This window comes from Heterodontus francisci, chromosome 5, assembly GCF_036365525.1.
Source record: "Heterodontus francisci isolate sHetFra1 chromosome 5, sHetFra1.hap1, whole genome shotgun sequence".
Taxonomy (NCBI): domain Eukaryota; kingdom Metazoa; phylum Chordata; class Chondrichthyes; order Heterodontiformes; family Heterodontidae; genus Heterodontus; species Heterodontus francisci.
Window position 1 is genome coordinate 42,459,403 of NC_090375.1, and position 23,725 is coordinate 42,483,127.

General features: G+C 45.0%; 1 protein-coding gene across 1 annotated transcript in view; it reads right to left on the reverse strand.

Moving 5' to 3' along the window:
* The window catches only part of LOC137369533 (collagen alpha-3(IX) chain-like), a 181,356-nt gene that overhangs the window by 56,350 nt on the left and 101,281 nt on the right, over window positions 1-23,725 (reverse strand). The window contains exons 15-20 of the mRNA XM_068030800.1: window positions 18,907-18,960; window positions 18,434-18,478; window positions 14,889-14,945; window positions 9,416-9,469; window positions 5,267-5,320; window positions 3,398-3,451 (exon numbers count right to left, since the gene is read on the reverse strand). Of these exons, the coding sequence (XP_067886901.1) occupies window positions 3,398-3,451; window positions 5,267-5,320; window positions 9,416-9,469; window positions 14,889-14,945; window positions 18,434-18,478; window positions 18,907-18,960 (318 nt within the window). The remainder of the gene's footprint in view (window positions 1-3,397; window positions 3,452-5,266; window positions 5,321-9,415; window positions 9,470-14,888; window positions 14,946-18,433; window positions 18,479-18,906; window positions 18,961-23,725) is intronic.

The following is a 23,725-nucleotide window of genomic DNA, read 5'->3' on the forward strand; positions in this document are numbered from 1 at the left end:
AACTCCAATCTCCCTCCCCACAGACTTTGTCTCCTGCCCTCCAATCTCCCTTTCCCAAGCTACAGCTCCCAATCTCTGACCTTCAATTCCATTCTCCCAAGATCTGCAACCTACTGACCTCCTTACCCCCGGAACCAGCCTAAAGCCTCCCATCTCCCTCTGCCCAGGGTCCAGCCCTCCCAACTTCCTATCTCCCTCCCAATAGACCAGCTCCTGAAATCTGATCTCCTTGCCCACCGGCTCTATCACCCAATCTCCAATCTACCTCTTCAAGGCTCCATCTCCTAACTCATTAACTCCAGGATCCAGCCCTGAAACTTCAATCTCCCTGCACCAAGACTCTAGCCCTGACATCCCTTATCCCAGGCTCTGGAGTTCCGATCTCTCTCTCTCTCTCTCAGATCTCCTTTTCCCCAGCCTCTGGGCTCTGGCTTGCCTCACACTCAAATCCCCAATCCCTAACCCCCAACCTGAGATTCCTGACCTCCAGGTCCCATTTCTGCTGGCCACTGTCTGCTGATTATGTCTCTCCTCTCACCGCTGATCCCGCTTCGCAACCCCCCCCCCCCCACAACTCTGAGGTTCATGCTACCCCCCCCCACCCCACCGATCCCCACTAGGCCTCTGCACCCCGCGCCCCCCAACCCCATCCACCTGAGCTTATCACCACTGAATTTCGTGCTGTTAGCATCTAAACTTCTTTCATTTACCTGATTGGAGCTCCTCCTGCAGATCCATCTCTATAGGAAAGAGGACCCAGGCCCAGGTCCTCAGACTTTACCATTTGTGTGCAGGGTAACTGCCCTATGCAGGCTGGAGGAGGAGCACATAAATGGGTGCTTCCAAATTTCTAGCTGATATAGTGAAGAGCAAAGTTGAAATCTATGACACATTTATCAATATATCATCTGAAAAGTGTCAGGTGAGAGTCTCATCATGGAAGAAGATAACAATCCCCTAGCCTATGCAATGGATGCACAATGCCTGCTGGCTGATATATTAATTTGAGTCAGTCAGTACACTGAGAACATTATCAAAAAGCACAGCTTGAAATCATTGATTTGACAAATACCGGGAAAGTAATTTTAGACATTGTTCTCTCAGAGATTCGAGAGAAGATTATTTTCACAAAGGACATGCTATGATATTATGAATGTTGAATGTTTGTTTAAAATTGAGAAGCTGATGTAGGGCATCAATAAGCTTTTTTTAAAAAAGGCTGCAAGTCAAGAAGAATTAGTGACTAACTTTAGTTTTAAAAGTCCTTAGCTTGTTAAAGGAGGAGAAAGTTGAGAGCAGTAAAGAGTTCCACAGTTTTGAAGTAGTGGGAAAGAATGACTTAAGAGTAGGATTTAATTATGAATTAACAGTGAATTCGCTAGTACTGGCTTTTGCTAGACCTGTTGATTTGCTGTCCTGTACGAAACATTGTGTGTCACATGAGTCTTGGGAGGAGGATGTGGCTTTGTGGGTGGTGTTTCATGATGGTTGATGGAGTGGAAAGCAAGGCGGGAGTGAGGCAGAATCAAGTGAGAGGCGCTGTTTCAGAAACCCGCGCTGGGAAGTCTGGGTCACATTTTACCGGCGACGGTGATGCAGGAGGGAAGCGGTGGGAAACCAATTTTGATCGTTAAAGAGGTATTTAAGTCTCATTTATATGCAACTGAATGAAATTTAATGCTACCTTGAGAATCAAATGCACAGGAATCACAGGCCATCAGATCGCCGACCACTCAAAGGTGGCAGTATCCAGGCAAGGCTTCATGTTCCGAGGGAAAGGTTAGCCATTGTGGAGTTCCCTACCATTGGAGTGGAAACTTTTGCAGAAACGGGGAGGAGGCCAACACAATCGCTCAGCGGAACAGCTCAGAGAAGCAATCACTCAGTGGGGCTGCACAGAGTGGAAACCTCTTCTGGGGCCACAAGGTTGGACCTCTCAGCAGCTCGCAAGGCGATCTGGGAGAGTCACGAATTATGCAGTGAGGTCTGCCTGCCATTTAAACATGGCGCCAGCACCTGCCCTCACATCCTGGAACTTGATTGGCCGGGCCCTGCATCTCCTCTTGCTAATTGGCCAGATCCCGTGTATTCATGTTTGGCCGGCTGTTTCCGCCCTGAATGGCAATGCTTCTGGGTTCGCCACCGAGACCGCAACGTTGACATTAAATTCCTGTGATGCTGTCAGATTTTGTGACACAGTTGCAGGCCAGCTGCTTCCTCTAGTGCAAGTTTGAGTATACCTTCCCTTTTGGAAAAGCCTAGAAGCAAACTATTCATCCAACCATATAGCTTAAGAAAATGCAAGGAAATCATCCTAAAAAAAAATACAATTTTTTGGAGAGGTTTCCATATTGCAGGGCTGTAGTGACTAAATGATCAGCCTCCAGTGAAGCAACCACAGGATAAGACCAGGGCTACATGTGGTAGAATGAGGTCTTGGAAGGATTTAAAGACAAGGATGAAAATTCATGAAGTCAGTTTTCTGGAATATAGGGATGATAGGTTAGATTAGATTTGATTAGATTAGATTAGAGATACAGCACTGAAACAGGCCCTTCGGCCCACCGAGTCTGTGCCGAACATCAACCACCCATTTATACTAATCCTACACTAATCCCATATTCCTACCAAACATCCCCACTTGTCCCTATATTTCCCTACCACCTACCTATACTAGTGACAATTTATAATGGCCAATTTACCTACCAACCTGCAAGTCTTTTGGCTTGTGGGAGGAAACCGGAGCACCCGGAGAAAACCCACGCAGACACAGGGAGAACTTGCAAACTCCACACAGGCAGTACCCGGAATCGAACCCGGGTCCCTGGAGCTGTGAGGCTGCGGTGCTAACCACTGCGCCACTGTGTGGAACTTTTTGCAAGAGAGGTGCCTGATTATGGAGTTCCGGAATCATTGGAAGTTTCTGAAGGGTGGAGGCAAGGAGGCCAGTGCGAAGAGCTTTGGCGATGTCAATCCATGAAATGATAGAGATAGTTATTTGAATTTCACCAATAGTGAGCAAAGGGTAGGAACATAAATAAGTAATGCTCTATGGCCAGAAGAATGTTGTATTGGTGACAGTAAAAAGCTTTGCTCAGGGTTACCCTGTGCTACAGAAATAGATGGGAGAGGAGGAGCAATGAAGGAGTATGAAGTAGTAAAAAGGTGTTGAAGGCAGCACAGGAATTGTGGAGGAACTAGAGAGCAGGTAAGTAGCTGGAAGAAAATAGTTTTAAAGAATAAAGACAAAATAAAGTGAAACATTGGAACATTTTTTCACAGATGCAAACATGTACCATGTGAGGGATATTTCCTTGCTGATTATAAAATGACTGACAATTACATTATTTACAGCCCCGATGGAAGATGTTATTAATATATATTTTATGCCACTCACCTTGCTCCCTTTTTCACCGGATGCACCAAGAAAGCCTCTCGGCCCTCGAGAACCCTATGAGAAAAATTAGATCTCAGAGTCAAATAAATACTATTATGGAATAAAAACAAAGGGCCCAAAATTTTCAGGTCGCTATTCTGCTAAGGGAAGTGTCATTGTGTAGGAGTTCCATTCATTCCTCAAAAGTCATTGAACCCATCCCAAATCCTGGGAACAGAATAATTTTAATAATTGTGTCAGTCCATGTCTGCAATAGAGGTACCTGGCCTGAGGAGGTGCTGGAAAATTGGAGTAGCATCCTCCTGCTCCAAAGGGGATTGACAAAGGCTGAAGATTAGCAGTCAAAAATGAATAAGGGGACAAGAACAACCATGGCTTTCAGCAGCCATAGGAGCTTTTGGACCTGCAGAATGACTTGAAAAGCAGAACTGGGCAAAGTCTCTCCTGAAGAGGAACAGATTTAAGATGCACCCAGCCCATCCTCTGTCAGATGGGAATTTGTGGTTGAGTCTAAACAGGACAGAAACCCAGTCAATCCAGGTCTGGCTCTTCACAGGCAAAACTGACAATTCCCTTCCTCTTCCAACATTGGATTTTCAGACCCAAAATATTAAAATATATGTTTATATTTTAAAATTCTTCTTCCTTGTCATCCTAACTAATCTGTGCACTATGGCACACTTCATATTAGGCTTCTGGGTTTATTGGCCACTTCACAGCCTCAATTGACCTCTGGGCATGAAGGCTACCCTCGACCTTGCCCACCCCTGATTGAATTAGACAGAGTTGGGAAGGCAAAGGGCACTCCACTCCCTGCCTTCCCTCCCAATTGTATAGCCCACCAATGCCTTCTCACCCCCGCCTCACTACCCACTCTTATGGGCCGGATTAAATTCTTCCCATACTTGCTTCCACCAGACATGCAAGATTAAAATCACTCCTCTGTACACTTGAACCTAAGTCCATTTGAAATACACAAAATGCATCATGATGTGGTGAGGTTGAGTGGGGTGAGGTGATTGTTGTCTTTAGGGCTTCCAGTGCAGAAATTTGTAATCTGAATGCACGTCAGCAATTCAGGCGTGCATCCAATTTGGTTCCCTCGTCATTTTCCACCCACTAAAAGTACTGGATGAATAATCAATAATGACAGATCAAGGTTGTACCCAAATTTAGACATAGTCCCACCATGCAAAACTCTAACGAGGAAAGGTTATTCCTATGTAATTTCATGTACTGAATGGACAAGCTGTGGAGCCCCCATCAGTATAGATACAGGTGCACCCCTCTCTCCCAATGCTATCTCATTTTCCCTGCTTAGCAGTGACAGCACCGCTTGCCTTGAACTGATCTTTGTTACTGGTCATACAGAAACATATTAAGGAAAAGTCTGGGCATACTGTTAGAAGCAAGGCATAACATGTTGATGGTCGCATTGGGATTTTAAAACTGTATTTACAATGTGTCTAACATGGATGGAAGAGAAGGCTAACTTAAAATATGAAAGATTAAACTGAGGCACCTGCCCTATGCACTATGATTTGAAATCCATGATCAACATGTATGAAGCTAGAAACAGTTGTTGTGCATGTCATTATACCAGTGTTCAATGGGTCTGTATCAAACTCCTCTTTCCACTACTTAGCGGAGTGTTGACCCATTTAAAATAAATCACTTAGCACTCTTTTAAAGCAGCAGAGTGAGGAACTTGATATAAGCATTTATATCATAACATCACAGATAATCATTTTCAGGCTTTGGTGTTTCTTAGAATGAATGAGAATTTAAATTCACTCAGAAAAAGTACTTTAAGGAAAATCCAGTATGCATTCTCGAAGATTCTTCAATTGAATGATATCACATACATACCTCAGATCCAGGAGCCCCTCCAATACCTTGTGGCCCAGGGAAACCACGATTCCCCTGTGTTTAGAAGCAACAACATGAATTAACACACACACTGGATAAATTTGTGACGCTTAATGCAGACACTGAGTACCTAAGCTGAGAAGGTGATTTTTAAACAAGGACACCCCTCACTTTGATGAATGCAAAATTCATCAAAAGTCTGAGTCGAGAAGACAGATTTGAGGATGGTGCTGCCCAGGGTGCAACTCAGCCATTTGGATCAGGAAAGTCACCATTTTGTTCCCCGGTCTGTGCACAACACTATTTCAAACAACTGGCTCCCCTGAAGATGTTGACCTTCTTTTGGAGTACAGTTGCACAATGGTCAGATATCTTTCCTTACCTCACTCCAAATGGTCTTTCCTTATATATGAGGTTAAACACTGAATATCAGCAGGCTGTTTCACCATGGGATAATATGATCATGCCCGGTCCTACTGTAGCACACACACATGCATAGACTCATAGAAAATTAAAGCACAGAAGGAGGCGATTTGGCCCATAATGTTCTTGCTGGCTCTTCATTAAAGTAAAATTGCTGGATAGTGTCTAGGAGCAGAGGGCCTGGTTAGTCTTTCCCTTTCATAACACAGGACCAGTGCTACTACCTGCAGCACTATCATCACTCCAGCTGAGATCAATTCACTCAGCAAAGACCAGAGATCAATCCTGGGACTTTCAGGATTAGTATTATTCAGCTACCCACTATCTTAATTAGTTACACATTAGTCTATGCTGAACTCTAGAAGAACTCAGCCGGGATAGAGGTGAAGACACACCAATCACCTCATTGGTCCTGCCATAGAAAGGGTGGAGAGAGGAGAAATCAATCAAGGTTTCTGATGATGATGACTGTTACTAGAAACAGCCCAAATATGACATTGGGTGAAAACAGCATCAGTCTGCAATAATGTTGCCCCTTCCACTGGTCGAAAAGCCTGCTAATCCTCAGATTCAGGGTTTTTGTTTATGGAATTGTATTATAACAAGTGTCAGAGCTAAAGCAAGGGAAGAGTCAGGCAATGTATGGAGGTAGAGATAGGTTGTCTTATTGATGTTGTGGATATATGGTTGGAAGCTCATCTCACGGACAAATATGACATGAAGGTTGCGAACAGTCTGGTTCAGCAAAACAGTTGCCATGGAGAGGGATGGAGCTGAAGTCTAGGTAACAGAGTTTGAAACAGAGACTAAGACATTGGCTTCAATTTTCCCAATGTTTAGTTGGAGGAAATTTCTGCCCATCTCATACTGGATGTCAAACAAGCAGTCTGACAATTTAGAGACAGAGGAGGGGTTGAGGGAGGTAGAGCTGGGTGTCCTCAGTGTACATGTGGAAACTGGCACAATGCTTTCAGATGATGTTGACGAGGAGCAGCATGTAGATGAGAAATAGGAGGAAATAGAAGGGTACATCCTTGAGGAACACCGGAGTTAAAGCTACAGAAGTGGGAAGACAAACCATTAGAGGTGGTTTTCTGACTATGACTGGATAGATAAGAATGGAACCCAGCCAGTGAAGTCCCACACAGCTGGATGACAGTGGAGAGGCATGGGAGGAAGATGTTGTGATCAACCATGTTAAAGGTTGCCGACAGGTCAAGAAAGACGAGATGGGATAGTTTACCTTTGTCATTGTAACATAGGATGTTCTTTGTGACTTTGATAAGAGTCATTTCAGTATTGTGGCAGGGGTGGAAACCTGACTGGAGTGATTCAAACATGGGTTCTTAGAAAGATAGACATGGATTTGGGAGATGAAAACACGTTTAAGGACTTGGAAAGTTAGGGAGGTTGGAGTTGGGGTGGTAGTTTGCAAGGGTGATGAGGACAAGGTTTGGTTGTTTGAGGAGAGGGGTGATGACAGCAGATTTGAAGGAGAGAGAACCGTTAATAATATCAGCTAACGTGGGGGCTCTGAAGGGAAATTGGGTGGTCAGCAGCTTACTGGGAGTAGGGTAGAGGGAGGAGGAGGTGGGTCTCATGGACATGAAGAGCTTGGAGAGGGCATGGGGCAGATAGGAGAGAAACTAGAGAAAGATGAGTGTTCAGGACTAAGACAGGGTCGAACGTGAGTAGAATGTGGCCCTGTGGGATAGGTGAAAGGAGGGAAGTAGAAGAGGCAGCTAAACCAATGGTGTCGATATTTATGACCATGAGCTCCTTAGAGGTGTTAGAGGTGAGAGTAGCAGAGACGAAGAGAGGGGCTTAAGATGACAGTTTGCAGTAGAGAAAAGAAGCCAGGGGTTAACTTTGCATTACAAAATTATCCTGGAATAGTGAGAAATTTTGGCAGAGGATGGTAGAACCCAACAGTAATTTATGTGGTCTAGCCAAATCTGGTGATGAATGGCTAAAGCAGTTGTCCATCATATACATTCAAGACTGGATTTCTTAGACTTATGGGAACAGAGATGTGAGCTATACTGGAGGGAGGGGGTGGGTGTGGGGCGTGGAAATGACCAGGATGAGAGAGAGAGTAATGGCTTACTGGTTACAAATGTGGAGGGTAAGGGTATGGTTGAGCAGATCGGTAACGACAGAATTGTTGTGGTGAATGAAGAGCCAAAGGCTAGACAGTTGGGATTTTGAAAGTGCAGTTGCAAATGACTTGGGAGAGAGGTTTTTTTCCAGGACTGGACACACGTGAAAGTAGAACTGAGAGGGGGAATGGGGATGTGGGTGGAGAACAATACAACTTTATCTGTGATTGTCACAATGGGAGTAATGAGGTCACATGAATATGGATTGGGGAATTTAAACGGAGCGAGAGATTAAGGAGGATAGGAAGGTAAAAAACTCAGAGGAGACAGAGCATGTTAAGTTGAGATGGAGGTTGAAACCACCAAGGATGAGAATTGCTCTGTACAGAGAATGAGGAAGGAAAGCAGTGGAGATATCTTGGTGAGAAAATTGGCATGGTACCTGGGTGGGTGGTAAAGAATGTAATTTTAAATTAGAAGCAAAAAGAGTGGATCAAGGTGAGATGCTCAAAGGAAGAGAAAGTATCCCAGAAGTGAGGGACAGACTAAGGTGTGATTTGGCGAAAAGAGCCACACCATCATTGCAACAGAGCATGCCAAGAGAAGTGCAGGAGGAAACCATAGGCTTATCTAAGAGTGAGTCAAGCCTGCGATGACAGCAGGAGAGCGCTGAAGGGTTGGGATAGGATTTGGGAGGGCAGAGTACATGAGAAGGAGAAATGAAAGGAGGCATGATGACAGGACACAGCGGTACAGAGAACAAACTATTTGAGGTAATACAGCTCAGTGGAACTAGGGTCCAATCATTTAAATTTTAAAAATGGGGACTTAGGTTTGAGCTGTGGTTGTTTTACTTTTCTTCGAGTGCTCAAACTACAAAAGTCATTCTGGTAATGGGGACTGACTTACTGTGGTTCTTCAAATGCATTTTTTTAATTCTTTCATGTAGGCATCACCAGCAAGCCCAGTATTTTTTGCCCATCCCAACTGGCCTTAACAACTGAGTGGCTTGCTAGGCCTATTCAGAGGGCAGTTAAGAGTCAACCACGTTGCTGTGGGTCTGAAGTCACATGTAGGCCAGACCAGGTAAGGACAGCTGATTTCCTTCCCAAAAGGACATTAGTGAACCAGATGGGTTTTTACGACAATGAATGGTAGTTTCATGGCACCATTACTGAGACTAGCTGTCAATTTAAATTCTACCAGCTACTGTGGTTGGATTTGAACCACCGTCCCCAGAGTATTAGCCTGGGCCTCTAGATTACTAGTTCAGTGATATTACTACTATGCCACCATCTCCCCTTTAGAAAACAACTAAGTTATCGCAGAAGTTAAGTAATTAACTGGGGCTTGCCGAATCACCTTTGAGGCATCAGACAGAAATCTTTGAAAAAGGTTCCTAAGTTGTCCTCTTTTTCCCTGTTCAAGAGGTGGGTGGAGCGGGCTGATGCAATTGCTGGTGGGAAGGCTGGGGATATGAAGATGATTCCAATGGGGAGAGTACATTTAAGCCTTTTCTCATGCTGATGTCTAAGGTAACATTGCAGTAATTGAGTATTTTAAAGATTTTCTCTAATTTGAAGAAATGTACTGTATCACTCATGGAAATTTGGCTTGGTTCACATACCTTTGCACCCTCCTTCCCAGCCTCGCCAGGAGTACCTTTTTGGCCTTTATGCCCCTAGAAGAAGAATGAAAGTTAGTTTAAGAATCATTATTTCTGAGCAGGCTCATGTCAGAGTGTGCCAGGGAACAAAATGTAAATCACTGGATGGAGGAAAACTGGGTTGAATCCCTTCATGTTTGAGCTCTCAGTGTCAGTCATACTCTGGGAGAGCAGAAGAGTAGACGCCTCTTCACACAATTGGAGTCATTTCAAAGAACAAAGAACAAAGAACAGTACAGCACAGGAACAGGCCATTCGGCCCTCCAAGCCTGCGCCGGTCTTCATGCCTGTCTAAACTAAAACCTTCTGCACTTTTTGGGCGGCACAGTGGTGCAGTGGATAGCACTGCAGCCTCACAGCTCCAGCGACCCGGGTTCAATTCTGGGTACTGCCTGTGTGGAGTTTGCAAGTTCTCCCTGTGTCTGCGTGGGTTTCCTCCGGGTGCTCCGGTTTCCTCCCACACGCCAAAGACTTGCAGGTTGATAGGTAAATTGGCCATTAGCAATTGCCCCTAGTATAGGTAGGTGGTAGGGAAATATAGGGACAGGTGGGGATGTGGTAGGAATATGGAATTAGTGTAGGATTAGTATAAATGGGTGGTTGATGGTTGGCACAGACTCGGTGGGCCGAAGGGCCTGTTTCAGTGCTGTATCTCTAAATAAAGAAATAAAAAAGATAATGCAAGCTAAATGGCACAACTTTAAAGGTGGTGAGAATAACTTCCGGGAACCATATCCCTCTATTCCCATCCTATTCATGTATCTGTCAAGATGCCTCTTAAATGTCGCTAAAGTGCCTGCTTCCACCACCTCCCCGGCAGCAAGGTCCAGGCACTCACCACCCTCTGTGTAAAGAACTTGCCTCGCACATCCCCTCTAAACTTTGCCCCTTGCACCTTAAACCTATGTCCCCTAGTAACTGACTCTTCCACCCTGGGAAAAAGCTTCTGCACATCCACTCTGTCCATGCCACTCATAACTTTGTAAACCTCTATCATGCCACCCCTCCACCTCAGTCGTTCCAGTGAAAATAATCCGAGTTTATCTAACCCCTCCCCATAGCTAATGCCCTCCAGACCAGGCAACATCCTGGTAAACCTCTTCTGCACCCTCTCCAAAGCCTCCACGTCCTTCTGGTAGTTTGGCGACCAGAATTGCACGCAATATTCTAAGTGTGGCCTAACTAATGTTCTGTACAGCTGCAGCATGATTTGCCAATTTTTATACTCTATGCTCCGACCGATGAAGGCAAACATGCTGTATGCCTTCTTGACTACCTTATCCACCTGCATTGCCACTTTCAGTGACCTGTACGCCCAGATTTCTCTGCCTGTCAATACTCCTAACGGTTCTGCCATTTACTGTATACTTCCCACCTGTATTAGATCTTCCAAACTGCATTACCTCACATTTGTCCGGATTAAGCTCCATCTGTCATTTCTCCGCCCAAGTCTCCAACCGATCTATATCCTGCTGTATCCTCTGACAATCCTCATCACTATCCACAACTCCACCAACCTTTGTGTCGTCCGCAAACTTACTAATCAGACCAGCTACATTTTCCTCCAAATCATTTATATACACTACAAAGAGCAATGGGCCCAGCACTCCTTCCTCAGTGACTGTCTCCGGCTCCGACTGGAGTTCCGAAGAAGGGTCACTGACCCGAAACGTTAACTCTGCTTCTCTTTCCACAAATGCTGCCAGACCTGCTGAGTGAATCCAGCATTTCTTGGTTTTGGCCCAGCACTGATCCCTGCGGAACACCACTAGTCACAGCCCTCCATTCAGAAAAGCACCCTTCCACTGCTACCCTCTGTCTTCTATGACCGAGCCAGTTCTGTATCCATCTTGCCAGCTCACCTCTGATCCTGTGTGACTTCACCTTTTGTACCAGTCTGCCATGAGGGACCTTGTCAAAGGCTTTACTGAAGTCCATATAGACAACATCCACTGCCCTTCCTTCATCAATCATCCTCGTCACTTCCTCAAAAAACTCAATCAAGTTAGTGAGACACGACCTCCCCTTCACAAAACCATGCTGCCTCTCGCTAATAAGTTCATTTGTTTCCAAATGGGAATAAATCCTGTCCCGAAGAATCCTCTCTAATAATTTCCCTCCCACTGACATAAGGCTCACCGGCCTATAATTTCCTGGATTATCCTTGCTACCTTTCTTAAACAAAGGAACAACATTGGCTATTCTCCAGTTCTCTGGGACCTCACCTGTAGCCAATGAGGATATAAAGATTTCTGTCAAGGTCCCAGCAATTTCTTCCCTTGCCTCCCTTAGTATTCTGGGGTAGATCCCATCAGGCCCTGGGGACTTCTCTGCCTTAATGCTTTGCAAGACGCCCAACACCTCCTCCTTTTTGATAATGACATGACCCAGACTATCTGCACTCCCTTCCCTAGACTCATCATCCACCAAGTCCTTCTCCTTGGTGAATACTGATGCAAAGTACTCATTTAGTACCTCGTCCATTTCCTCTGGCGCCACACATAGATTCTCTCCTCTGTCCTTGAGTGGGCCAACCCTTTCCCTGGTTACCCTCTTGCTCTTTATATACCTATAAAAAGCCTTGGGCCTCTCCTTGCCATTATGATGTGTTGCAAGGTGAAGAGTGTCGCTGGAAGAGGATTGGGACCATGATGACAACACAAACACAGGAAGTGCCTGGTCCAGCAACACATGTGCAGGTGGGAAAACAGACAACATCACAAAAGAGGATTTGACTCTCCTTTTCTGCCACTAGCAAGACAAAATTAAAATTTGTCAACACAACAGGAAGGCATGCCTCGTCTTTAAGTGTCAGCCTGGCTCAGTTGATAGCAACCTCTGAGTCAGAAGGTTGTGGCTTCAGTTCCTACTCCAGGACCTGAGCACACAATTTAGGCTGTCACTTCAGTGTAGAGCTGAAAGAGTGCTTCATTCTCAGAGGTCTGTCTTTGGATGAGTCATTAAACTGAGGCTCTTTCTGTCCATTCAAATGGATGTTAAAGATACCACAGCACTACTCAAAGAAGAGCAATGAGTCTTGCTGTGTCCTAGACAACATGCCTCAGTAAACTGACAGCACAAAGAAACAGAACCTCCCCTCAGGACCTTAAATAGTTGGAGAAGAGTATACGGCAGGATAATAAAACAGAAAGGACTTGAAATACTCAGCAAGTCTGGCAGCATTTGTGGAGAGGGAAACAGAGTTGACATTTCGCGTTGGATATGACTCTTTTTCAGAACCGAAGGAAGATAGAAATGTGATGGGTTTTATGCTGTTGAATGGGGGGAGGGGGACCGGGAGGAACGGCAAAAGGAAAGGTGTGTGATTGGGTGGAGGGCAGGAGAATTTAAATGGTAAAGAATTAAATGGTCAGAGCACAAAAGGCAAAGGGAGTGGTAATAGTTGTAGTAAAAGACAAAGAATTTGTACAGAGTGTTAATAGCAGAATAATGAACAGCTCTGTACGAAAGCAAAAACATGAAAATTAAGTTTAGGACAAGCACGTGGTTAAAAAATAATTAAAAAGAAGAAAATGTAAATAAATAAATAAAATTAAATAAAAATAATAAATAAACAAAAATAATGGGGCTCATAGTCTGAAATGAATGAACTCAATATTGAGTGCCTAATCGAAAGATGAAATGCTGTTCCTCGAGCTTGCATTGAATTTCACTGGAGCATTGCAGCATCCTCGGACATGTGGGCATCCTCAGAAATGTAGAGTGGGTTTCCTCCGGGTGCTCCGGTTTCCTCCCACATGCCAAAGACTTGCAGGTTGATAGGTAAATTGGCCATTAGCAATTGCCCCTAGTATAGGTAGGTGGTAGGGAAATATAGGGACAGGTGGGAATGTGGTACGAATATGGAATTAGTGTAGGATTAGTATAAATGGGTGGTTGATGGTCGGCACAGACTCGGTGGGCCGAAGGGCCTGTTTCAGTGCTGTATCTCTAAACTAAACTAAAAATGTGGACATCCTCGGCCTGCTGTAGTGTTCCAGTGAACATCAACACGAGCTCGAGGAACAGCACCTGATTTTCCAATTGGGAACTCTACAGCCTTCTGGACTCAATGTTGAATTCAATAATTTCAGACCATGAGCCCAATTATCTTTTGTTTATTTATTATTTTTATTTATTTATATATATTTTCTTCTTTTGAATTATTTTTAATCATATGCTAGTCTTAAACTTATTTTTCATGTTTTTGCTTTCGTACAGAGCTGTTCATTATTCTGCCATTAACATTCCCTCTGGACTTATGCTTTGTCATTCGCTAGAACTATTTAGCACTCCATTTACATTCTGTTCCATGATATCTCTGTCATTTAATCTCTCCCCCGCATTCCCCCCCACCCCGGCCTGTCTTGTTCTTCTTCCCCCCCATCCCCTCTTTCACTTGTTACATTTCTAACTTTTGCCAGTTCTGATGAAGGGTCACGGACGTGAAACATTGGGCTGAATTTTACACCGCCCCAGTGGGTCGGATGGGGGCGTGGGTGCAGTTGCGGGCGGCGTAAAATTGAGCAGGAGGTTCCGGGAGGCCTTCCCGTCCCACTCCTGCCTCTGGCCAACTTTACGGTGGTCAAATGGGGGAGGGAAAATGGCCCGCCCGCCCCAGACCAATCAAGGCCCTTAAGTGGCCACTTAAGGCCCTCATCCGCCTCCACGGGTGTTTTACCTGTGGCAAGTGGGTGAGCTGGGGACGTGAAAGGCCACCCAGCGATAGCTGCCGGCCTTTCCGCATGCCGGGAGGGTTGCCATGATAGTTGGGCACAGGGTGCCCGATTGAGGGCCGCCCCCACCTCCCAACCGACCCTTGGACCCAAGATGCCCCCCCTTCCCCCCAAGCAACCACCCTTGCCTTGCCAGGGCGTGCCTGATTCCCTTGGCGAGGCATCGACAACCTACCTTGGATCCCAGCTCCCTGGCATCCTCCTTGGTCGGCTGGCTGCAGTCCCAGCAGTGGCCACCACTCCCGGTGGCGCTGCTGGGACTAAGAGCTGTCAGCCCGCTGATTGGCTGGCAGCTCATTGAGGTGGGACCTCCTTCCTCCCGCCTCGGGACAATTAAAGCCCAGAGACCCGTAAAATACGGGTCGGATCCCCGGGCTAGGCGGAAGCGGGTTCATCACTGATGTAAAAGTCGGTGGCGAAGTCCCATCCGCCTATGGTAAAATCCAGCCCGTTAACTCTGTTCCTCTCTATACAGATGCTGCCAGACCTGCTGAGTATTTCCAGCACTTTCTGTTCTCATTTCAGAATCCCAAAATACTCAGTATTTTGCTCTTATTTTCATGGCCAATTCATTTGACCTTTTCTTTTACATGATTTATTATGTGACAGGTTTCAGGGCACTTACATGGGGTCAAAAGTCCTCAATATTTGTATTTGTACAAGTTGAAATAGCAAAACATAAATGAATTGTTGTTTACCTTAAACCCTGGTAGTCCAGGTGGCCCAGGAGGGCCTGGAGGACAGGATACTGTACACTGAGAAAAAGGGCAAAGACTCTCTTAGTTATATTGCACAAAATAACATCAGAGTAAAGGAATTCAAATACAAAAATCGTTGTTTTATATCCCACACATGAGACATACAGGGGCAAAGTTCCCTTGTTTCATACACCACTACAATAGCTATCAGGTGTGGATATTATCCAATCCCAAAGACCTTACCAATTTTCAAATAGAGTGATTTAACTGACAAATAAGGTGATCCAACTGATGGAAAGAATGTTTTCCTGACCAATAGACTGATTCAGCTGACAACCAGAGTGATGCATCTGCCAAATAGAGTGGCCCCCTCTGCAGCCTCTACCTAGATCCAGTTCCCCAACACCCAGCATTGCCCCATCCCCCACCCCCCCTCCCCCCCCCCTCCCCCCCCCACCACCTGACTGCCACTTCCACCACCCCCACCACAAAGATTCAGAGCTGGGGACAAGCAAAGGACCAACAATGGTCTTACTTGGTTCATTTTCTATAATTTGCTCTTCTCCAATGTTGAATTTTCCTTGTTTTATGTATCTCATGTGATAGATAAAAATGACTGGATTGTGAGCAAACATCCTAGGACTAGGTCAGAAATGATTGGCGCATACTTCCATTTAATAGCAACAGCCTCCCTAGGATACCTGGAAGTAATTACAGTTGCTGATTTCCATCAATTAAAAAGGTTCAAAGTGAACTGCAAGCTTACTGTTCTGGGGCATTCAGTTGGTGTAGCTACAGAAAAAAGAGAGCCAAATTTGTACCTATTTGCTGGTCCTGTACCTACTACAGCGGCCGGGATTTTATGAGGCAGGTTCGGATGTGGGGGGGCACGGAGTATCACGACAGGTGGCCAGGGTGTGGGGTGTGGTGCAGGGGGGCGGTGACGGAGGGTCCATTGACTCCCCATCCCGTGTGATCTAGGGGCGGAATAGGCTGACAACGGCCTTCCCACCCAGAGGCCAATTGACGCCCTTAAGAGGCCTATTAACAGCAATTATGGGTCTCTTCCCATTGCCACTGGGATCTTAGCAGTGGTATAGGTTGCATGGGGTGGGTGCTTGTAACAAAAGGCGCACATCCTGCAGGCTTGTGCAGGGGGTCCCTCCTCCGTGGGCAATCTGTGGCCTACAGAGGAACCCTGCCGGGAACCACTTTACTCCCAGGTTCTCCCCTCTCCCAGACTTCAAACACACACCCCACGCTGGGCCCTTCCAGACTGGCACCAGTGATCCCACCTCACTTATCTGAGGTTCCAGCACTGGGCCTAGGTCCAAGGCCTCTGCAGTACTGGCTGTGGCCACTGCTCCTGGTGTCGCTCCTGATACTGCTGAACTGCCTGCTTTCTGGTTGGCCAGCAGCTCTTGGAGGAGGGATCTCCATTTTTAAATGGACGGGGATCCTGGTTCCTGAAACTTAGGTTTAAAAGGACCACAGGATCTCTCTGGGAAGGGAGGGGTGGGGGCACGAAAAGGCAGAGGCAGGCTTTCCCCTGCTTTTTCGGCCTGGTGCCAGGAGCTCCGCCTCCAACACAAAATACAGCCCAGTATTTCAAAAGCAACTAACCTTCAGCCCCACTGGCGAAGCCAGAGTAAATTTAAAGAGACCCAGCAAAAGCAGTCTCTATCTGTTTGTGCTGACATCTGTGCCTCGGGAAATAGGCATTTTATACAGCTAAGAGTCAGGACAATCAGTCCCCTGAATATTTGATCTCTGTCTAATTCAACTTTCCCTACTTTCCTTCATATTCCTTAGCATTCTTACTTCCCAAATAAGTTTCCAGTTTCCTTTCAAGCATCTTAATTGACTCCTTATCAGTTGCCTTTTGGGCAGTGTCCTCCACACTCTCACAAGCTTTTGTGCTAAGAAATTAGAATTTAGAATTAGAATTAGAATATTACAGCGCAGTACAGGCCCTTCGGCCCTCGATGTTGCGCCGATCATCTGACCTACACTATTCCATTTACATCCATATGTCTATCCAATGACCACTTAAATGCCCTTAAAGTTGGCGAGTCTACTACTGTTGCAGGCAGGGCGTTCCACGCCCCTACTACTCTCTGCGTAAAGAAACTACCTCTGACATCTGTCCTATATCTTTCACCCCTCAACTTAAAGCTATGTCCCCTCGTGTTTGCACTGGTTGTCTCACTCGTGTCTCACTGGTTGAGTTCAAATTTTAAAATTACATTTCCTGGGCATGTTCTGATTTACTTTTTCCGGTTTCATTAAAAAAGATCTCCAGCTTGACCATCTCCGATGAAATGAAGGCTCTCACTAGAAATGTTCATCAGTCTTGCTCTTTCACATGCTGGCTGACATTTTGTGGATTTCTTGTATTTTTGTGTTGTAATTTTCTTTTCAGTCAGCCAGTTTTCAGTTACATATGGAAACTCATCACCATGGTCAAGGGTCTCCAAACTAAAATACTGCAAAACACACACTGGTGGTGTTCATATTTAGCAGATATTGGGTGGAATTTAATAAGGCCTTCGGGAGCACCGTAGAAATGGTGGAGGGTGGGGGGGATGCAACAAATTGGGGTGAAGGGTGGCTTGCCCATCGCCTTCCCACCACCATGGCATTTTGCAGACAGCCCTCCTGCTCAGAGGCCAATTGTGGCCATTAAGTGGCCAATTAAGGGCCTGTTCCCACTGCCATTGTCATTTTACCAGTGGCAGATGGGCCCTCCGCCACAGGGGGAGAGTTCCAGGTAAACCCTGGATACAACAACTTTATTGGCCTACCTCTGAAACCTTTGATCTTGGCATCAGGGTTATACACGTGGCACTTGATGAATGTGGAGCCAACATCAACAGTCAGAATGTACGTGCCACTTCGTTGAACACCATTTTTGACAGATCCCATAACTGGCAGGTATTGGGTGCACTTTCACCTGCAAGCACAGGGAGGGGTGGAGCCCCCCTGATTGGACACTCTGTGGTATTCGGACAGCCTCACTGGTGGCAATGGCCGCCCCCACAGCAACCCCCTGCCTTCATCAACAACTACCCCATCCCGTGCACCCCTTCCCCACTCCCAAATCGGGGCATGCCTAACTGGCCCTGGCGACCCTGACAAACCCAACTTACCAATTGCTTGAGTGCTGAAAAGTACGGCTGGGGGTCCCCCAAATGGTCGAGGCAGGGTTGGCCCTGGCTTTCCGGTCCGGCATCAGGATCCCTGCCGCATCAACAAAATTCAGCCCCTGAAGTGCACACTATTTTCTTGTGGCAACACAAGCATGGGGCTCAGGGAAATAATTTCCAGGAGGGAGGATTCTGGCCTACACTCACCTGAAAGGAGAGTTTCATGTCGGGCACATTTCTGTGCCAACATCACTCAAAATTAACCTGGATTAAGTAGCTGATGATGAGCAAGCCTGGTATACAGCATTGTACTTGGATGCCTAAAGCATCAAGATATCTAGCAGGTTGAAAGCTGTTGTGCATAGATTTTTTTTAGTTTGGAATACCCTGTACACTTACCACAACATCTTCACTTTTATCTGTTCCTGCATTGCCAGGTGGGCCCTTTGCCAAAGGAAAGAAGCAGCAATTAGTAATTTGCATAATATATATTTGAAAAACATAAAAACTGAAGCTTAAACAATCTTTGTGAATAATTAAAATATTTTCTGCAATTATCTTTTTGCAGCTGATTGGATTCATCAGTGTCACTCGGCTTTTTATACCTTGCTCAACTGGACATTATGCATGAGCTTAGACAGTAGAGGATCAAGAGGCAACTCAATTTTATGGAGGCAATACAGTTGAAATTGATCATGTTCACACAACAAAGTTAACATATGTTTTGATTAATTCAGCTTAAAAAATAGGATCTCCCTTTTTAGGTCTTCTGAATGGAGCCGACACATAGTTAACAACATATATATGGACCAGACAGCTACCAATGGAAATATCTAAAGAGAGAAATAAGGAAAGTATAATGCAGAACTTACTTGAGGCCCTGGAGGTCCAGGCATGCCATGTGATCCTTTTTGTCCAGGGTTACCCTAACATGCAAAATAAAACATAAAGCTGTGATTTTATAACACCGCAGTCAGCAGAAGAATTGTCAGTCTTGAGTTCGTCCAATAATAGATGCGTTCAGATAATCGAATTCAAGTACGCAGGCAATGCTTTGTAGCTGCTGTTCAAACTACATACAGGTGACATGCAGCTCCCTGCTTGTGTGGTATTTAATACAGGATTATCAAAAAACAAACCAGAAGTTGCAATAAGCTCGGCATGATTGCTTAATGCATTGGAAAAAAGGAAAGAAAAAGGCTTGCAATTATATAGCGACCTTTGTAAGCTCAGAATGTCCCAAAAGGTTTTACACTCAATGAATTTCTTTTGAAGTGTAGTCACTGTTGTAATGTAGGAAATACCACATCCAGTTTGTGCACAGCAAGCTCCCACAAACAGCAATGTGATAATGACCAGATAATCTGTTTCTGTGATGTTGATTCATGGATAAATATTGGCCAGGGAACCAGGGTGGACTCCCCTGCTCTACTTCAAAAAAGTGCCTTGGGATATTTTCTGTCCAGCTGAGAGGGGAGATAGAGCCTTGGTTGAACATCTAATCTGAAAGACAATGGGGGAAATGTTTATTCATATAGCACCACTCTGCTATCCTATGAACGAATATTTTTAAAAAGCCGTTATCTTCACTGCCCACTTGGATTTCCTTAATGACATCAATGAAGAAACCTGTGCAGGCCACAGCCTGTGGCAGTGTCTGACCCTGGGGAATTGACCTATGTCTGAAGAGCACCACTGGAAGTGGCACGATGCAAACAAATTTTCCCCCAATATGTCTAACAGTGCAGCACTCCCTCAATACTGCACTAGATTATGTACTCTAGTTCCTGGAGAGGGATGTGAAACCACAACCTATTGACACACAAGCAAGCGGGCAACCCATAGAGCCACAGCCAGTACATCCAAGGAGAGGAAGAATGTAACTTCAATCTATCCTTCCACACACATTGAGATCGCAATCTTAACTGTGCCACTGAGCTCAGGATCTGCTCTTTTATACAGAGAGGAAAGAATTAGCACCCTGGACCATTCTGTACATCTTGATTTATTGGTTTCAGAGCTGAACTAACAAGGGCCTATCCAGCTGCCCATCAAGCCTCTTACATAGAAATACAAAGGCTCGGATTTTGCAGTCAGTGGTGAACAAATGGTGCTCACCATTCATTATGCTTAGAGCTGCCCCAAGACTCTTACCGGGCTTTTGTACAGCAATTTATGGTTATTAGAGAGCCATTTCAGCACGGCATCCTCTTCATCCAATCAGATTGAAGAATCCTTAATGAGGCGTGCAGAGTGTAAACCAGGAAGTGAAAGTTAGAAGATTTAATTCAATGTAAAATCATTCACAGAAAGCGAAATAATGAGGTCGTAAAGAAAGGTGGATGAAGAGAAAGAGATAAAAGTACAAAACAATTACTTTTTTTAAATCTCCAACAATAATGAAAATCTGAAGGAATGACTCCAGACTTGTAAAAGTTAATTTTCAGTGGTTGTTTTGTAGTAATTAAGAATTTAGCACTATTAAAAAAAAATCACATAGTTGAATGAACCAGCTCTAACTTTTTCTGGCATGTTTAGTGAGTCTACTGGGTAAGTACCATAATCTCACGCCCTTCATGTATTTAAGTGTGAGTCTCCTGGTGAGATATCGGTGTAGTAAAGCTTGTGGAGGAGCAAGGCATTTGATATTGCATTTGCAGATGCTGGAAGTCGCTATCTGATTTATTCTGCAATAATGGCAAGCATTAATAGCCTCACTATTATTTTAACTGCAAAATCCGGCCCACAGATGTTACAACATAAAAACAGGCCATTCACTCCAGCCATGTCTACATTTACTCTCCATGGTTTCTGTCTCAAACATTAACTCTTAAAGTAAATTTTACAGCTGCATGCCACCATAACAATAAATTGCTCTATGGCCCCTCCTTTCTGACCCTCTGTTAGCTATGGATAATGTGTTGGGTGGGCCAACTCAAGCAACATAGAAGTAGAGAGCAGACAAATTAAATTTATATTTTCTTTAAGAACTCATGTTGTACATGTTACATTCAAAAAAACTGAATTCAAAATAAAGGCTTCAAAACACTAATGACCAAACCAAATTAAAGTGATAAAATAAAAGATAAAGAAAGGTTTAATGTTTCAGGTAGAAGAGACACTTCCTGACAACTTGGACCCTGCCTTTAAGCTCTTTAATGTTGACTGAACTGCTGTACAGTTTCTGTTTCTAATTTCCTTGTTTCTTCTTTATGCTGGATATTTCGATGCTGGAATTTTGTTGCAGCTTAAATTAGGTGGTCAGAGTTGTTGAAAGGGCTGTTTTCCTACCTCTCCAGAAATATAGGCTTTGCATCCATATCTGAGGGCAATTGGCAGGCAATTCATGCTGAGAAAGGCTCTGGGAAGCTAGGACAACAGACCCAATAGGCTGAAATTTAAGAGTGCACCACAAATTGTGGCAGCACACTGTGATCTCAGCAGTCTTCAGGCGCAGATGCATCATTGCTGAGCTCCCTGCAATATTTTGCGCGGGGGCACATTTACATGGAGGGGGCAGAGCAGCTGCCCCGATGACGTAGAGATGACGTCCCCGGCAACGGCGTCCAGCGCCACCTTGCAGGTGCCGGTGCCATTTCTAAGGGGCTTCAAGCCCTTCAGGTAAAATTAAATGTTTAAAGGTCCCGCCGCACTAATATTAGAAATAAAATTTTATTCAAACTTTGCATCCCCTCTCCCACCCCCCGCCAATGAGTTCTCAATAAATAAAATGACCTACACCCCCGAAAAACAATTTTTAAAATGACAAACTTTAACCCCCCACCTTCAGAACATTTGACCCTCAACCCCTTGCACCATCACCACAACCAATCGGAGCAGTTTTCCCTGCTCCCACAGCCCTCCCAACCTGAAGATTTCACTGCTCCCCCCCTCTCTACCAGTGTCATGCCTCAGAACTCCAGAATTCCAAAGGCGCGGGACAGCCGCCAGGACAAGGGTTGGTTCATTTGAATGTTTTTAACAATTTTAATATTGAAATGAAGGCTCCGCTACCAAGCGGCTGGGGTGGGGGGGGGGACAGGAGGGTGGCACCAAGGCCTCGCCACCGCTGTTAAAATGTGGCGGTGCTTTCTTGGTGTCGGGGGTCGTGGTGGGCCTCTCCTGAAAGAGTTTTTCAGGCCTCCCCTCCATGACCCCCAACACCAGAGACCTCATAAAATTCAACCCAATTTGTAAATGTTTTTGATTCACCTTATTTGGGCAGGATAAATGATGGTAAGGATACCCACCTCAAACAGGCAAGTGTTGTGATTGCATATCAATTTGAGGGGTGTAACAGTACCGAGCACAATTCCACGTCGGTCTGGTTTGCAGGAGCCAGATGTGATAAATATCCATTTTAAAATAAGCATCCAGGGTTTCTCGGTGGTAATGAGTAAACTGGAGGTCACAGAAAGTACATAGTAATAGAAAAGTGTTTTCTTGCCTTTTTTAAACTGCTTTTCTTCGTCCTTTGTTACTTTATTGTTCCTGCTGGTACTTATATTTTCATAAGCCTTGGTCACAATTATTGCAAATTATTCATTTTTTCCCTCAGGTCCTTTTCTGACACCAATGGGAATCCTCCTATCTAATGTGTTTGTAGTAGAAAAGGACCAATGGAGGGATGCCAGGCAGATCATACCTCATGAAGGGTGTTATGCTCCCACCCGTCAGATCCCACCGATCATTGGTTACAGTATATACAGACTTTGGTAGGTGATTTGTACTGAGACTATTTGTACTATTTGCTCTGGCCGCAAGAATACAAAGGGATGGAAGTTATGCTGCAGCGGATGTTGTTAGAGGGTGCACTGCAGATACATCAGAATGATACCGGGTCTAAAGGATAAATTGTGAGGAAAGGTTGTACAGACCATGCTTGTATTTCCTTGAAAACCATAGATTAAAGGGTGATACAATTGAGGTGTTTGGAGGGTAGATAGAGAGAAACCATTTCCTCTGTTGGGGGAGTCCAGGTCAAATCTTAATCAAATTAAATCTAGGCTGTTCATTGGTGTCAGGAAGCACTTGTTCACACAATGGGCAGTGGAAATCTGGAATTATCACCCCCAAAATGTTGAGGCTAGGTCAATTGAAAATTTCAAAACTGTTACTGATAGATTTTTGTTAAGCTAGGATATTAGTGATTATGGAACCAAGGAAGGAAAATGGAGTTAAGATACATAACAGCCATTACCTAATTGAATGGTGAAACAGACTCAAAGGGCCGAATGGTCTATTCCTGCTCTTAAGTTCTAATGGCACCACTGACATATATAAATATTTGATTAGCTTCAATTACTTATCAAGTAATCATCACATAATTGATTATCCCCAGAAGCAGCTCAATCATTAGGGAAGCCATTGCAGTGTTGTCACATCTGCTGCAAGGAAACATGCAGCTACCATGCAGCAAAAGATTGCCATGAGAGTAACAAACAGCTGTGGCCTGAAACTTGGCTGCACACCCTTGATACGATGTTGACCTCTTGGGATGGTGCTTTGGAGTGGTACAGAAGGCTACCCGCTACACAATCACCTCATACAGCACCACCTTCAAGGCAGGGGTCGACAACGTGTCCACACATGGCCACCAGTGCCCATGGTAAAATATTTTGAGATCCGTGGTTTCCATCCGGCCCGCCAATCCTCTGACTGACAGCGGTGGCTCGGCTTTGATTGACGGCT